This window comes from Triturus cristatus, chromosome 9 (genome assembly GCF_964204655.1).
Source record: "Triturus cristatus chromosome 9, aTriCri1.1, whole genome shotgun sequence".
Classification (NCBI taxonomy): domain Eukaryota; kingdom Metazoa; phylum Chordata; class Amphibia; order Caudata; family Salamandridae; genus Triturus; species Triturus cristatus.
The window spans coordinates 18,015,776-18,032,066 of NC_140592.1; the positions used below are offsets into that span (position 1 = coordinate 18,015,776).

The 16,291-nt window shown below is 51.0% G+C and overlaps 1 protein-coding gene across 2 annotated transcripts in view; it reads left to right on the forward strand.

The window, feature by feature from the left end:
- Window positions 1-16,291, forward strand: part of LOC146797273 (deoxyribonuclease gamma-like) — a 160,749-nt gene that overhangs the window by 99,304 nt on the left and 45,154 nt on the right. Inside the window, exons 3-4 of one of the 2 annotated variants that reach the window (XM_085624241.1) lie at window positions 10,381-10,469; window positions 13,314-13,400. In XM_085624241.1, coding sequence (XP_085480367.1) covers window positions 10,381-10,469; window positions 13,314-13,400 — 176 coding nt within the window. The remainder of the gene's footprint in view (window positions 1-10,380; window positions 10,470-13,313; window positions 13,401-16,291) is intronic. The other variant, XM_085624242.1, reaches the window with a different exon arrangement.

The window sequence follows — 16,291 nt, forward strand, 5'->3', positions numbered from 1 at the left end:
TCTGGCATCATTGGAAGTGGAGTGCTGGTGAGGGTGGAGGTGAGCTGTTCGTTGGTGACTTTGCACCAGCTTCTGTGGGGGAGGCGGGGCGCATGCTTGTGTACCGTGGGTTTTCTGAAGGAGAAATGGATGCAGTGGTGGTCCGTCCAACTATGTTCCTTGGTGTGGCTGTAGGAAATGGTGTTTCCTCCTGCAAAGATCGGGTTGAGTGTGTGTACTGCCGTGCGTGTGGGGACGGTGTCAAGTTGCTTCAGTCCGATGTTGGCTAGGTTCTCTAGGAGTGCGGTGGTGTTGGGGTCGTCGTGGTTGTCCAGGTGCAAGTTTAGGTCTCTGAGTAGTATGTAGTCTGTGGAAGTGAGGGTGTGGAGTGTGATGAGGTCGGCGATGGTGTCTGTGAAAGGAGCGTGGGGGTCAGGCAGCCTGTAGAAGAGGGTTCCACAGAGAGTCATTTTGAAGCTGGTCTGGATCTGGAAGTGGAGATGTTCCATGGGGGTCGTGGCATCGTCCGGGTCAGTGGTTGTCATGCAGAGGGAGCTCTTGTGGACGATGGGGATGCCTCCTCCTGGGCGGGTGGGGCGTTCTTTTCTCAAGATCTTGTATTTGTCAGGAAAGGCGGTTGCGATGTCGGGCATGGAGTTAAGGTTGGTCCAGGTTTCTGTGAGGAAGGCGACGTCGGGCATGTGGGTTTTGAGGAGATCCCAAATTTCTATGACGTGCCTGCGTAGGGATCGCACGTTGAGGAGGATGCAGTTTATTGGTTTGTGTGCGGTGGCATCTGGTAGGCTGGGAACTGCTGCTGGGGTCTGGAGGTGTGTGAAGGTGCAGTGGCAGAGTCAGCAGGAGATCTGGCCGTGGGTGCCGCTCAGTGTCGAAAGCTACCAGTTGTTACTGCGTCTGGGTTTGAGAGCACAGAGGGTGCTGGGGTCGTAACGGACCTGGTGCTGGTCGCTGTTGGGTCGGGTCGGGTTGCGGATGGGTGTAGAAGGGCTTGCCCTTGGCGCGGCCGCCATTAAGTAGGGGTCGGGGGAGGACTGTCAGCTGAGAGATGGGAGCGGGGAGGACACGCTGGAGGGGAAGGGGCCACGGAGGCAGCAGTGGCGGGGAGTGTGAGAAAATGGAAAAGAGAAAAAGAGAGAGAAAGCAGAGAAAAGAGAGAGCAAAAGGAAGAAAAAGAGAGAGCAAAAGAGAAAAAAGAGGGACTAGAGAAAAGAGAGCAAAAGGAGAAAAGAGAGCACAGAAAATAGCCAAGAGAGACGGAAGAGCAGAGTGCTCCCCCACTGGACCACCAGGGGTGAGGCGCAGGCAGGAGTCTGCAGGTCCAGGAGGGCCTTGAACACCCAGCAGTGGTCAGCACATGGAGAGCTCAGGGCTCAGAGGAAAGCCTTAGTGGTGGAGCTGTGCGGGGGGAGAGCAGTCACACTGACCTGGCCAGTGACAGTGCTGTGACGCAGACGACGAGGAGAGAGGAGCTCCCCCCATCACATTATACTAACCCCACCCCGATCGGAAGTTCTCTAAAGCCTCCCTTCACTCTGTTACTGTACACCACCCTTTGGACCCACTGACACAGGACTCTTTTCTGTAACCATGGTTACGTCCTTGCAGGGTTCCAGCTCCCAAGCCGCGGACACGGGTAAGTTAACAATGTCCGAGAGTAAACACGGCCCTGTGTTAGAGCAGACAGCACCCTGCTGGTGTCTGCCAAGAAACCAAGGCTCCCATCCAGATAACTTTGTTTCTGCACCTCGAATACCTACTCCAGTGCTTCCAGGTCTGCTGCTGTTGGTCTCTTCCTAGGGTCTCAAGAGGAGGGGGCAACAAGGGCTGTCAAGAGATCTCTGGGTCACATGGGGTGTGCTTAAGAGTACCCTCTGGGGTCACTCTGTTTACTTTCTCTCTGTTACCAAACCCTTTCAATGTCATGGCAAGAGTGAAGTGAGAAGGAAGTGTCCACTGTGGCCTGCAGTAGAACAAGAAGCAGTGGTCACCACACACCACACACACTCAAGTGAGACGCTTTCCTGCTTGGGCGAAGTGCACAACCGCCCCTGGCCCCCATCTTCCAAGAGGCCACGTGGGCAGTCATTTTTAGGTCGAGCATTCAAAACCTCTTTTATATACTTTAGTATATACTTATATGTGTATGTACTTAGTGGGCTCTGGCGATCAGCCCTAGAACTTGTCTACTTTCGCTTAGGGACTTTTTTTCTGTTCAACAGCCTCTATTAAACTGTCTTGATAGAAAACGACCAGCAGAGGTCAGTAAAATACCAGAATTGCTTTCTGCTGAGGGGGTTCAGTTTTTTTTAAATATTCTGGCAATTGCCTCGATTTAACTTTCCTGATAACAAACGACCAGCAGAGGTCAGTAAATTACCAGAAGTACTTTAGTATTCTCTAGATTCCAGTCCATAGAAACTGTCTTCCACAAGCACCCGTAGACAATATCTTTTTTTTCAAATCTTGTATTTTCAATGATATAATCCCCGAAGGCCCTGATTTTATATTAAAAACAGAACTTTGGACTATACAATTTCCCACTGAATGGCAATATTTCTCTCCATGTGTCATGCAGTTTGGTGCTTACTTTCCCTCCATGTTAAAGAACAGTAGATGTTTCAGTCCTCATGCTAATGTGAGGCATAGCAAAATACATATAAGGTCCCAAAGGAGAGACTGCTTGCATTGTAAATGCTTGTTCTCCATGTATCACAGCTGTTTCCAAATCCCACCTCCACTGTCTGCCGACTTCACCTAAGATGCTGTGCTCCTCCAACCTGCGGCATCTTAAGGATTATGTGACCCCACCCAAGACATATTTAAGATAATAATAATCCACATTTGTAAAGCGCAAACAATCACCCGTAAGGGTCTCTAGGCACTGGGGGCCGTTGGGAAGATTAAGCAAGCTATTGCCCAGAGTCACATGGTGCTGGGCTAATCTGCCGCCGGCGCCGGGGATCGAACCATGATCCCCAGATTCTGGAGTCAGTCGCCCTGGCGCCACACCTCTTCCCTTTGTTTGACCCATTTTTGAAAATACTTGAATGAGCAGAAAATGGGTAATACATGTCAAAGTTATTAGGAGGGGCAGGGGCAAAATAAGTCTTGTCTGGGGCACTAGTAATCAATCCTTAGGATGGCATTGGCTGGCAAGAGCCCTTGCTGAAGACTGAGGTACAGAGGGTCTGGGTCGTCAGGGGATCTCTGCATGCTCCCGTCTGCTTCCATCTAGAATTTGGACTCCTAATTATTGGTAGATATCTGAGGGGTGGGGTGGTCAAGGGCCCCATGTGCTGGGGGCTCCTAAACTCTTAGTGGCATATCTACAAGGACAAGGAAGTGCCGCAGCATGGCACCGCAAGCCTTTGGCTGCGCCACGCTGCTGCACTTCCAAAGCACTGGGATGCGACATATTTACAAGAATATGTCGCATCTCTGTGATTCCACCTGCGCTGGTGCACAAACAGCTGCCATACGCCGGCGCAGGCACCCTGGCACCATGGTGCAAGGATGCCTGCGTCGTGGGGAGATTGTTTATGTGTAGGAAGGGTCACCTTACTGCAAAAAAACAATCACTACAGGCATTTTCCTCTTTCAATGCGTGCTGTAGAATGCAGCACGCATTGAAAGAGGAAAAAACGAGGAGAAATGAAAACATTTTCCCTCGTTGCGCCTCGCTACGCCACCTCTAGGGTGGCGTAGTATGTAGACGCATCTCCAGATTTACGATTCCTCGTAAAACTGGAAATGTGTCTCATTCCATGGGTTTTGCGTGGGAACACCCACAGCAACACCCATGGGACGCCCCTTCAATGCAAAGTGCTGCGTGTGAAGGGGCCGTATTTACAAGGAGAGGAAAAGCCACGCAGGGTGGCTTTTCCTCTCCTTGTAAATATGGAGGAGCCCCCTGAGCCTATTAACCTTTTAAGCATGAGTTTGAAAACAACACCATTTATAGTTTTGTGGGTAAAAATCAGGAGTGACTGATTGATTGATTGATTGATGTGGAACTTGTATAGCGCGGCTATCGCCCTACGGGCATCCTGGCGTCGCGCATGAAGTTGGTCCATTTAGCAGCTTTGGGGGCATATTATCAAGTGAGTTTTCGCCACTTTAGTGGCACTTTTCGGTGGTAAAGCGGCAATTTTGTTTATCGCACTATCATCAAGTCCTCGCTAGCGCATGTAATCCTGCGATAGCAGCCGGTATTGTAACGCATCCCATGCCGGCGATAGATATCGCTAATCATATGCAAAGTAGGCGTTCCTTACAATAACTTCATTAAAAACATCGCAAACACAACTTGGCTGTATTATCAGCGTAGCGATGAGAAAAGTCCCGCTAACCGCGGTTATCACAGGAAATTAACACCTTATTAAAAGTTGACTTAACCATCTCTTCAATGAGAGGTGGATTGATAGGCTAAGTTCACAATGGCGTATCAGCAAGCATTTTATTATCGCAGGAAGTTTATCGCAGGATTTCGCACGCTATCACTGGATTTTATATCGCCTCTGAGCAATGCGTTGATAATACACTGCAAACACAGCGAGTAAATCCAGTGATATGCGGCGATAACAAAAAACGCGCTACCCCCGGTTTGCGATAATTATCGCAGATTGTTGGTAATATGCCCTTTAGAGTCAGGAAGGAATCATTGGCGATGAAATCGTTGTTAGTTCAGGAAGATGGTTTTTAGGCAGTCCTGGTGATTCCGTGAACAGCATTGCATGCTGGGGCTTGTAGGCACATTATTATTAAAAAAAAAACATGAGACTACATTTCTCAGAATTCTTTGTTCTGCTGGTGTAAAAAGCAGACTCCTCTGTGAGTCACCCTCGTGACGTGGGTAAAGTGACAACTCTTCAGTTGACCAGTGCACTGTACATGAGCGGCACTTTACAAACACTGACCATATTGTGTCATTTACTGTCTTAAGGCATCATCACGGCTGCCCAGAACAATCCTAACCCCCCTCTCCCCAATATTGCTACTGGGGGCCCGTGTAATTCCAGAGGTGTGGAAAAATATGGATTACACGTTTTTGGTAAATAACACAAGAGCTGGTGTTTTTGGTGCCGAATCCCACGTGTGTCTGAGGGGTTTCACACCGCTGTAGAAATCTCGGTGTGAAACACCACAGTTTATCCTGATGGGGCTGATAACTGCTGTTAGGCCTCCCCGGGGATTACCGAAGGCACCTGTAATGAGACCCATGCAGGGTACAAACGGTAAAGAAAAAAATGCTGTAAAGAAATGCGTAAATTAATCGTAATCTTTGGTGAGTGTTCTGAGTGCATTCCATTCCATTGTTTTATCTAGTGGCTGCGTTGTTACAGAATGGGAACTCCTACCCAAATCCATTTGAACAAAATTAACTATCCCCCCTTTTAATTTAATTCTGGACGTTGGTGCCCTGCGTGGGCACAGAAGCCTCACTGCCATGTGTCAGACTGGTTCGCCCATTCTTCTCACTAAGCCATTCAAAGTCATGTACAACGCTCACTGCGGCACAGAGACTCAACCGGCTCCTCCTGGCGGATGAGTCCTAACGAGGCCGAAACATGTCGATGGTTGCTGGTGCTCCTGGTCAGAGGTCACGTGGCCCCTCAGTTTGGGCTGGAGTCACCCTTTTGAGACAGGCCCACATCAGATTTGCCTAAGGTTCGTCTCTGTCAGTAGTGTCACGGTGTGTACAAAACAATGGAATGGAATGCAACGCAGAGTATTGATTATTGATGGAAAATGCCTTAAATAGTCCCCTTTTGTGGTGTACTCTCAAAGTCTGAAAAAACACAGGGGCATATTCACAAGGAACTATCACCGACTTAACGGCACTTTATCGCAGCCAAAGTTGTGATAAACTTATCGCCCCAATCACAAGCTGGTGTTAACAGCCCACAGCACCAGTTTACCCGCGATAGCAGCCGCAAAAAACATCGCCACGGACGACCCCCGCAACTATCGCTAATGAGATGCAGAGTAGGCGTTCCTGTGCCAAAAGCCGCGACACCACCACTCCACAACATTCACAACGACCAGACAGAACTGCGATAAGAACACGAAACAGGCGATAAGGCGCGTTAGCACCAGGAAAATAACACCTGCTCAGACCTGGTGCTAAGTCGGACCACAGCCTGGACCACAAAAGGGAGACCAGCCCAGAACCACACCTGAAGAACAACAGATGCACCCGGGCAACTGAACATGCAGCCCAGAGGGCCTAAAGGGAACCAACACCCGCCACAACTACCCCCAGGACCCCCCCTCCCCGGCACCCCCCGACCAAAGACATGCCACATCAGCTACACCCAGTCACGTACAAAATTATCTGCATGATGTCGCAGAATCACAACTGGTGACATGTATGTGTCGTTACAAAAATGACCATCACGCATTCATTTCCGAAGCAACAAATCAAACTTTATCAAAAGGAACCCTGAAATGAAATGAAGGCACATGGCGGCTCCCCTCGGGCCAATCCGGAGGTCACAGCGTGCAAGACAAAAATCATGATGAGAAGGTGTGTCCTGCGCACATCAAAGGACAGAGAGAGAGCGAAGGGGAGAGCGAGGAAGAGAAGGAGAGAGAGAGAGAGAGAGAGAAGAAGAGATGGGGAGAGAGAGAGAGAGAGAGAGAGAGAGAAGAAGAGATGGGGAGTGAGAGAGAGAGAGAGAGAGAGAAGAAGAGATGGGGAGTGAGAGAGAGAAGAAGAAGAGAGGGGGTGAGAGAGAGAGAAGAAGAAGAGAGGGGGAGAGAGAGAAAGAGAGGGGGAGAGAGAGAGAGAGCGCTGCCCCTATGCACCCAGGCCACACTGCTCACCTGCTGCCACTGGTGTGTCTCCAACCACTTGCCGGCATGTAGTGCAGTCCATTAGGTCACACATCTGAGACAGACCCGTCATCTGAAACAGAGTCCAGATACATGTTTGGGACAGTACACACAATTGCACAAGACAACATCGCCTGCCCGCCCATGCACACCCAGACAGAAGCACCCCAGCCCCTCCCGCCGCCCATCGGAGCATGCCCGCCCATGCACACCCAGGCCGCACTGCTCACCTTCCGCCACCGGCGTGCAGACAGGAGGTCCCACCACGTGCCGCTGCAGACCACAAGCCCAGGGTCCATGGACATGGCACACTCCACACCATGCCTCCCCACTCCGCAGGCCACCAGATCTCACGTTTGGTGCTGGGTCTTGATTACTCCATGGCAGAGGACATACCAGGGCACCCGGCCTCCTTGCAGGCTGCACACCCGCTCAGCCCAATAGGTGCCACCAACTCTGTGATCCCGGAAGTGACGCCACGTGGGGGTAGGCCCACGCTGCCCGCTGGCTCTGGCCTACACTGCGGTCCAGCAGGGCACACAAAATCTGAGCTGTCCGGACCGCCGGGACGGGGCATCATCGCAGGCTGAACACCCGCTCAGCAGCTCAAGGTGCCCCTAACTCAGTGCACCCAAAGTCACCGTCCCGTGGTGGGGTGCCTGTGCTGGCCTCAATGCTCCAAGTGCCACTAACCCTGTGCAACCCCAGTCAGCACCACGTGGCGGCAGGCCCGTGACAGCCGCAAGGCCTCGGGTGCCACTAACCCTTTGCGCAACAACTCATGGGCCCTTTATGATTGAGAACCGTGAAGCGTCCGTCATCCAGTCACCACCGGCAGAGGGGAATGTGACGTCGTCGGCCCCTTATGTTGGCGGAGTCACATGGCCTGTGACGCCTGTGCCGGATGGGTGAGGTGTGCGTGCAAACCTGCCCTCAGGGAGTGGCTGTGACATGCTGACAACTAGACGAGTGATCTGCACACCACCAGCGAGTATGCCTGCGACGGGTAGCAATGAGGGCCCCCCCTCAGAGCGTAAGAGGAGTGGTCTGGCCTGCCGTACGCCGGACCAGCGCAGGGCTTGCAACAATGACTCGTGGGATCTGGGCGTGGTTCAGTCCATGTCCGGACATGGAAGTGACTGATGCGTGTGTCCCTGTTGTAGTGTTCACTGGACCCGGTACACAATATGCAATGTTTCACCCTCTGACTGGCATCCCACAGTATGAGCATCATTGACGCAAGGGACATCACTGTCCCTACATTCACCCACGCATTCACACATGGATGATAAACAACATAATACAGCAGTGCGTCACTGGATGTTTATTGCACATCCAGTGCAGTCCTGCAGCTGGAGCGGTACAGGGCAATGCCGAGCACACTACACAATATGGGCCCGTGGAGGGCCAGCCAGAGTCCATCTGGGAATGACAAGTACTGCGGAAGAGGTAGGGTACAGTCCGCAGTCTGGCCGCCGTGTCATTGGTAATCAAACAGGATATGGCAGTCCATGTCGCTGTCCAAGGTGAGCGCATCGGAGTGTAACGGGGGTTAGTGGAAGGTCATGAGACCATGTGCGGCACCTAGCAGAAACAGGCCAGGTGGCGGAAATGAAAGCTAGTGCCTCCTGATCACAAACCTATCCACGTCCTCGTCCCCGGATGTGTGCTCTGCCCCACCTGTGGGTGTTGTAGTACCGTCTGGGGCAGTGTGTGCCACTGACACATCAGGGGCCGGTGGAGGGTTGTCGGCCGCACTGTTTGGCAGTGACTCATCAGGTGCCGGAGTGGATACGCCTGCCGCACTGTGGGGCACTAACACACCAGGGAGCAGAGATGTGGATGATGTGGGGTCAGCAGCATTCATCATCGCCACACCTTGTGCCAGCAATGCCATGATGATGGTCTGCAGGGCATGGTAGATCCCAGCTACATTTCACTGATGTACAGTGGTGGCTGCCATCCTTTACGCCTCCATCCGCACCATGTCCTCCATGAGCCTCCGCATGTGTGCCAGCTCACGGCTGCTATCGCCGGAGCCCCTGTGAGTGGACAGGTGTTCTTCTCTCCATGTCAGGACTCCAGCGATGTCAGTCAGGGATCGTTGGAGGCCATGGAGTACCCATGGATGGCGTCCAGTTTGGTGGCCATGAGGTCGAACCCCACCCGCAGCTGCTTAGCCGTCTCCCTCTGGGCCTCCAGCACACGGTGTTGGAAGGCCATGTGTTGTTCCTGGGGGTCTTGGGAGACTGGCGGGCCATGGGTGCGTCCTGCTGGGTGGTTTGGGTGGTGGGTGGGGTCTCCTCGATGCAGCTGGGCTGCCCTGATCCTGGAGGAGAGTCGCGGATGATGTCAATGATGTCTAGGAGGGCTTGTGCGTCGATGCTGGGGTTGTCCTCCTCGTCATCAGTGAAGAGTGGCTGGGACTCCTCTGCAGGGGGTGTTGACGGTGGCCCTGCAATGTGATGGGGAGATGGTGTATTGCAATGTGTCCACATGTATGTAGCTGCATGGTACATGTTGACATTCAGACAGCATGGCATTGTACATTGTGTCATTGTGTGGATCTGGGCGATGACCCAGAGTCATTGAGGGTGTGCACTGTGCTCTGCTTGATTGTGCATGTGTGCCATCGTGGCCATCTCCACCCGTACCCCCAGTACCTGGTGGTCACTCACCCTGTTGCGGTTGTGTTGTGTCCTGTCGAGCAGTGCCCGTTCCCCCGACTCCGGCCACTGTATCCACACTGATGACTGTTGACACCAGCTCCTCCATGTCATCCAGCACGAGCTGTTGCGCTGGGCCCCCACCTCCAGTCTGCATTGCTGCCTTCTGGTTGGCTGCGAGTTTCTCCTTGGTCTTCCGCTTGATGTCACTCCATCGCCTTTTGACCTCATCCATTGTCCTCTTGTGCTCTACGACGGCATTCACCTTGTCCACGATGTCCCGCGATATTCCAGTTTTGGTGCCCAATGACACGTTGGAGGTGACAAACAGTTGTTGATGGTGTTCCATCACCTCCGTGACTATGATCCTGTTCGCCTGCGGACTGAACTTCATCTTCCTCTTCTTCTTGTCCTTGCCCTTTCCTGTCCCCGATGTCCCTGGCTGGTTGTCCGGGGTGCTTGTGGGGTTGCGCTCGTCCTCTGCGCCTGCTCCGGCTGCCTCCATGGTGCTTGGGTGTTGGTCAGTTTGTGTTTGCTTATCACTGATTTCCTCATAGTGCTTTGGCCCATCGCAGGTTTTTTGGTGTTGTGGTTTATGTTTTTATCTCCATCGAGGTGTTTGTATCGTGGCCCTTGTCCGTGGTTTCGGCAGACTATCGCATGGTACCGCCTTGTTGTGAATTCCACGTTGACATGGGGTTATTTTACCGCAATGGGGTGCGATGTTGAGAGTTGCGTTAAGCTACTCTTCCGGTAGTTATCACACATTCTTGTGAATATACCCCACAATGTCCTAATATGTACAGAAGGATGCAAGTTGTGACCTCTTCTGCCGGCGGGTTCTGTCTCAATCTCACGCTTTGCACTTGTTTCGTTCTAGATCATTCTGCGTTACGACATCGTGGTCATTCTGGAGGTCTTCGATTCGAAGGAGAAGGCGGCGAAGCTACTGATTGACAACCTGAACAGGTGCCCATCTAGGCCATAATCCATTCATTAATAACAGATAGTGTTATAGCGCCAACTACAAGCTGTAGTGTCCTTTGGCACTTAAACAATAGCCGCTGCAATATCCCATATCTCAATGATGATGTTATGAGTATGGGATGGATAAAATGCTGAGCAGCCCCATGGGATTGCAGCTTGTGTCCTACAGGTGCCTAGAGATCTCTGCTGCTGTCACATACTTCAATGAGCTGAGTCATGCTGTGTGTTGTTACCTGAGGCCACGGTTCTTCTGTAAGGCAGCTGCCGAGGGTCTGGCACAATATGTTGCATACTGACATCAAAGAGCACGTTCACTTGTCTGACTCGTACAAGGGTTGACTCCCTTCCATGCTCCCCGGTGTCCCACAGGGGCCACGTCCTCCTGTGTCCTTCAGTGATGCTCTTGTGGGCTACACCCACCCTCTGGCAGGGTTGCACCCACCCCCCAGCAGGGCTGCACCCACCCCCCAGCAGGGCTGTACCCAGCAGGGCTGCGCCCACCCCCCAGCAGGGCTGTACCCACCCCCCAGCAGGGCTGCGCCCACCCCCCAGCAGGGCTGCACCCACCCCCCAGCAGGGCTGTACCCAGCAGGGCTGCACCCACCCCCCAGCAGGGCTGCACCCAGCAGGGCTGAACCCACACCCCCAGCAGGGCTGCACCCAGCCCCCAGCAGGGCTGCACCCACCCCCCAGCAGGGCTGCGCCCACCCCCCAGCAGGGCTGTACCCACCCCCCAGCAGGGCTGCACCCAGCAGGGCTGAACCCACACCCCCAGCAGGGCCACCAAGCAGCATGGAACCTGAAGGCAGGTAATGGCGACAGGGACCGCAGGATATATCTCTTGCCGCTTCTCACTCACAAAGGAAACCTGTCAGGAAGTGCTCCAATCCGTATCTTGTTTAAGCCATTTATTGCATCCACCTCACGCCAACGCTGTACACAGCTTCCGGGTCAACATCTCCTCTTCAACTGTGGCCTCAGGGATCTCTGATACTCAAGGTTCTCTCCGATGACACCTTGCAGTTAAAGAGACGGCAAGCGAAGTACAACAGGTTACATTACCCCCCTCAGGTACTCACTGCAGCTGCTCCCTTTGTCAGTTCCACGCATTTTAGGCCCGGCTCGGCAGCACATCTGTCTGCGACCAATTGCTACCAATTTTTTTAATACACTTGGTGTGGGCTTTGGCACAGACCAGAGGAGAAAGCTCTCTCACCTGATGTCATTGTCTGTATAGTGTATCCTTCCACTGCCTGCAATGCACGAGGGACTATTTTACATCTCAAATGCGCACTGAATCAGGACACAGTAAGTTCTTTATCTCATAAAACAATTGCTTCTGTCAGCATTCATTGCCCTTGGAGTTTGGATATTTCATCATAGATTTCTTTCACCCTCTCCTGCAGTCCCCACAGGACTGGCTCCTCAGCCTGTTTGGCCAATGACTCCGGACCTTTCTTTTTATTCTGGGGAGGAGCCCCCCAGAACTGGGAACATAATGCAGCAGCAGAATCAAGACCTAGACATGAGACTCCAGGGGCCGTATTATACAATGGGATGCATTTTCATTGTTAGCTCCGGGCGCACCGTTCAGAAGGTGCACTTGGCGCTAACAAGGAGAGTGCGTCATAGATTGAATACGCTGCGCACAGGGCAGCCGTGAACTCATGCTGCCCCTAGGGCAGCGCATTTGAGTGAAATATGGAGCGGCTTTGAAGCAGCCGCTACTCGTGTCATTATACAGGCAGCAACCCACCCGCACTTTTAAGAGGGGTGAGAGATCCCCTCGCAGGCGGGTGCAGTGAGTGACTGCAAGGGGAAGTCTGGGGGGTCCATTGGATCAGTTTTCCCCCTCCATAGGACAGCATGTCAGGGTCCCTCCTGACAGTTCCTTTACCTTTGGATCCGTGTCTATTATAAAGCGCGGGCGCAGAGGCAGAGAGATTCCCTCATTTGCATGTGGCCACGCACGTGACGTTATAGTTAGGTGACAATCTCGGTAACAACATAACGTTTTAAACTCTAAACTCCACAGAAATTCACCAGTGATAGTTACCTCAAGTAATTACAACGTGTGCCCTAAGGTAACTATAACTTGCGCCCTCACAAGGCGCTGCTACTTATCCCCACATATTCTATCACTCATGACACCTTCTATGACATCATTGATGATATCCCTGCAAAGCTTGCAATTAAATTTATATTGATGAGAAAACTGTTCATGGTGTGTGCACGAGTTACAGTTACTTGATAGACGTGTAACTGGTGAATTTCAGTGATTATTTGAGTTCAAAACGTTACGTTGCCACTGAAACTTTCACCTAACTGTAACGTCACGTTAACCTATGATTTTTCAGTGAATATATTTTCTATTTATAAATTTACACACACTCACTCACTCACTCACTCACTCACACACACATATACATATATTTATATGCATACACGCATACCTTATATCTTCAAGGTACACAGATGTTTTAACAGAAACTTTCATTCTGGTTTTTAAACTGTCATGGATGTATTTTTGCAGCTTTTATGATTCACTTTGTGATTTCGAATAAAGCTTATTTTGATTTGAGAACATCTGTTTTACCTGTTTTAGTTGTATGAACTTGTATACACTTGCCTTAAAATATTGTAATGGAGTCGATATTCGTGATGCAGTATTTGACCCGGACACTATTGAAACCTGGACGTTGTTGACGAATCCCTGTGGATGGTAGGTGGTGTGGTTAGAAGAGACCTGCGTATAATTCAGTGATGCAGCTGGTGTCATGCACATGTCCCCCCACCCCCGTAACCCATGTCTGTGTTTCTGATCAGTTGTACCAAGGGATGCCCTTACAAGTACGTCATGAGCACGCCTCTGGGGCGCGGAGACTACAAGGAGCAGTACCTCTTCGTTTATCGGTAAGAAGAATCGTTGCGCACCTCTATTGTATGTATGTACGTCTATTGTTTTATATGACCTGCCATCATCCCTCGAGCCACCATCATGCCAACCAAACATTATTTCTGGGTTGTGTTCTTCGTGCCTACTGGTACCCTGAGCCACGCACTCGAGCAACATAAACGGCGCAACCACTGGGCCTGGAGCTCTGGTGAACTCAGTCCTAGTGGGAGAATGAGTATTTGTCAATGGGCCTCTTCTGGCTTCAGGTCTGCAGACAAAGGCTCATAGCTGTCACTGTTGGGAAACAAAGGCTGAGGTCCTTTGGTTGACATGTACAGTTAGAAAAACATAAAGAGAAATGATGAACAAGCATTGGCAATGCCAATAGATCTGGCTTTAAAGGAATGTTGTATGGGAATCTACTGATTGCAAGTAATTCGCATGGGAACAGATATGTATTTGTGTGGAAGCAAAGAACTGAAGAATAATATTGCTGTATGTCTAAGGGTCAGTTGCACTGTCAAGCCAGACCTAAGAATCACCTTCTAAATCCTCCCATCTGTGCTGCTGCCAGAGAAGAAGAACAAACAATGACCTACAACTCTTTAATAGCCTTCCAATGTCATGTATGTGCCCTTAAAGTTCAAAGTTTCAGCTTCAGCAGCTGGATAAATAAACAAAAGGATCACAGCTGTGTGGAGGGCAATCACATTTTTTTGTGGAAGTAGACAACTTCCTCCCAATAAAAACATGTACTCTTGACTCAACATGTGGGCGGAGCCAAGGCCCCTTTCTAGTGATGCTCACAAAATTGTCTGGCGGCAGCTGCGCTGTCAAGCCAGACCATGAAAAGAGGTGAAACACAGAAAAAGAGACAAACTGAAAAAGTACATGTGGGAAAGATAAAGAAAATAATGTAAAAGCAAGGATGGAGAGCAAAAAGATGAAGAGATACAAAGAGGAAAGAAAGGGTGGAGGAAAAAAGGGTGAAAGTAAGGAACGGTGAATGAATAGATCTCTAGGTACAAGGATGGATGGATGAAAAGCTGAAAGGATAGTGGAGGAGTTAAAGGCTCGATAAGTGAAAGTAGGAATGGATGGAGGAATCAACGTACACGCATAAAGGTGGAGGACGGAAGAGTGGATCTGTTGATGCATGCATAGCGACGTGGCTCTATTGACGACTGGAAAGATGACCATCTAGATGGATGGATGGATGGATGGATGGATGGATGGATGGATGAAAGTATAATTGTATGGGCGAGTGGACCCAAAGGTAAAGGAAAGGACAGATGGATAAATAGATGGGAGGGTGAGAGTATGAGCAGAGTGTGGAAGGATGAAGAAAGTGTGAGTGAAACTCTTCTAAAGAGGGTTGGGTTTGCGGTCTTTGCTTGCTCGGTGTCATAAGACGTGTGGCTCAAATTGGGGGAGGGTGTATTAATCTTATGGCCACCCCCTTGCTTGTGCCTGCTCATTTCAGTGTTGTTTCTTGCGTGACTACTGATGTATGTCTGGTTTTTGTGTGCTCATTCGTTTCTTGTATTATGGCTTCTAATTATGTGTTGTTTCTTGTGTGCCACCCATTCCACGTTGTTTCCTGCGTGCCCGGCGAATTGTGTACGCCTGCAGAGGTCAGTGTTGATCAACAGGTGTTGGCTTAGTAATCATTATGAATAACGGAATGAATGAATGACTGAATCCCAAACTCATAAAGCGCACTGTCTTTGAAAATTGAGTTTTCTGGCGGTAAATATAAAGGCCTCACTTATAAGGTTTTGGCATAGGGCAGCGCCACAAGGAATCTTGCTGTGCCCCACTGCGTCAAAAGAAAAGGGCAGGAAGGTACTGCATCTATAAGTTTTGCAGCGTGAATCTTTCTGGATTCACTATGCTGTGCATTATTCCGCGATCTTGTGGTTGGGTCCGGATTCGTAGTCTTTTCTTTGTTTTTTTTTTTGTTTTTTTTGTAGCCCAGGTGGGCGTCGACGTCCACCATTTGGTGCACCTCCCGTGACGTCGTCGTGCTTCCTGCGGAAGTCCCACCTTTGGGGCGCCATCTTCAGATTCTTTTTTCCGCCGTTGGGTCTGGATCGTCATCGGGAAGCTCCAGAATTACACTCGAAGGAAGAAGGATGAAAAGCGAGTTTCGTCGATAGAAACACTAGAAGATATCAGGAAAGGAAGAGATTTCATCAGGAGCGCGAAGAAAGGAGGACCAGCGCCCTTTTTCTTCGACGCCCTTGGAGAATGCACGCTCAGAGACCCTGAGCGCAATGGACAAGACGCCATTCAAGTTCTGCCCAAACTGCCACCACAAGTTCGCGCAGAAAGACCAGCATCCGGTCTGCAACCTCTGCCTACCGGTCGATCACCAGAGTATCGACTGCAACGCCTGCTCAGCCTTCGCGCCGAAGACACTCAGGGGGAGAGAGCGGCAGAGAAGGGCCAACGCCAGCATGGATGGCAAGGGGAAGCCCCCGACGCTCTACGATCTGGGCCTCTCCACGGACGACGAGGACAACGTCGCCGAGACAGCCGAAAACTTCACGGTCGTAGAGACCGACAAGAAAAAAGAAGACGAGGTAAGAGAATCGTCGAGCGCAAAACAGAAAGTACCTCGACAACACGAGGGTGACTCGAGAAAATCTGAGTCAAAGTCCACGAAGGGAGCCCCGGCGCCGAAAACTTCGACGTCCAAAGGGGGAACCACGGACAAGAGGCCGAGCGGATCCTTAGAAAAGGACTCCCTGGTGCCGAAAGACGCCGAAAGGCAAGGGTCGTCGAAAGCATCCCATGAAACGGGCCGATCGACGCAGAAAGAACGTTCGACGTCGACGCAAGTTTCATCGAAAAGACCCGCGGTCGACGCCGAAAGCATCTCCGAGATGGAGAAAAAGAAGAGGCG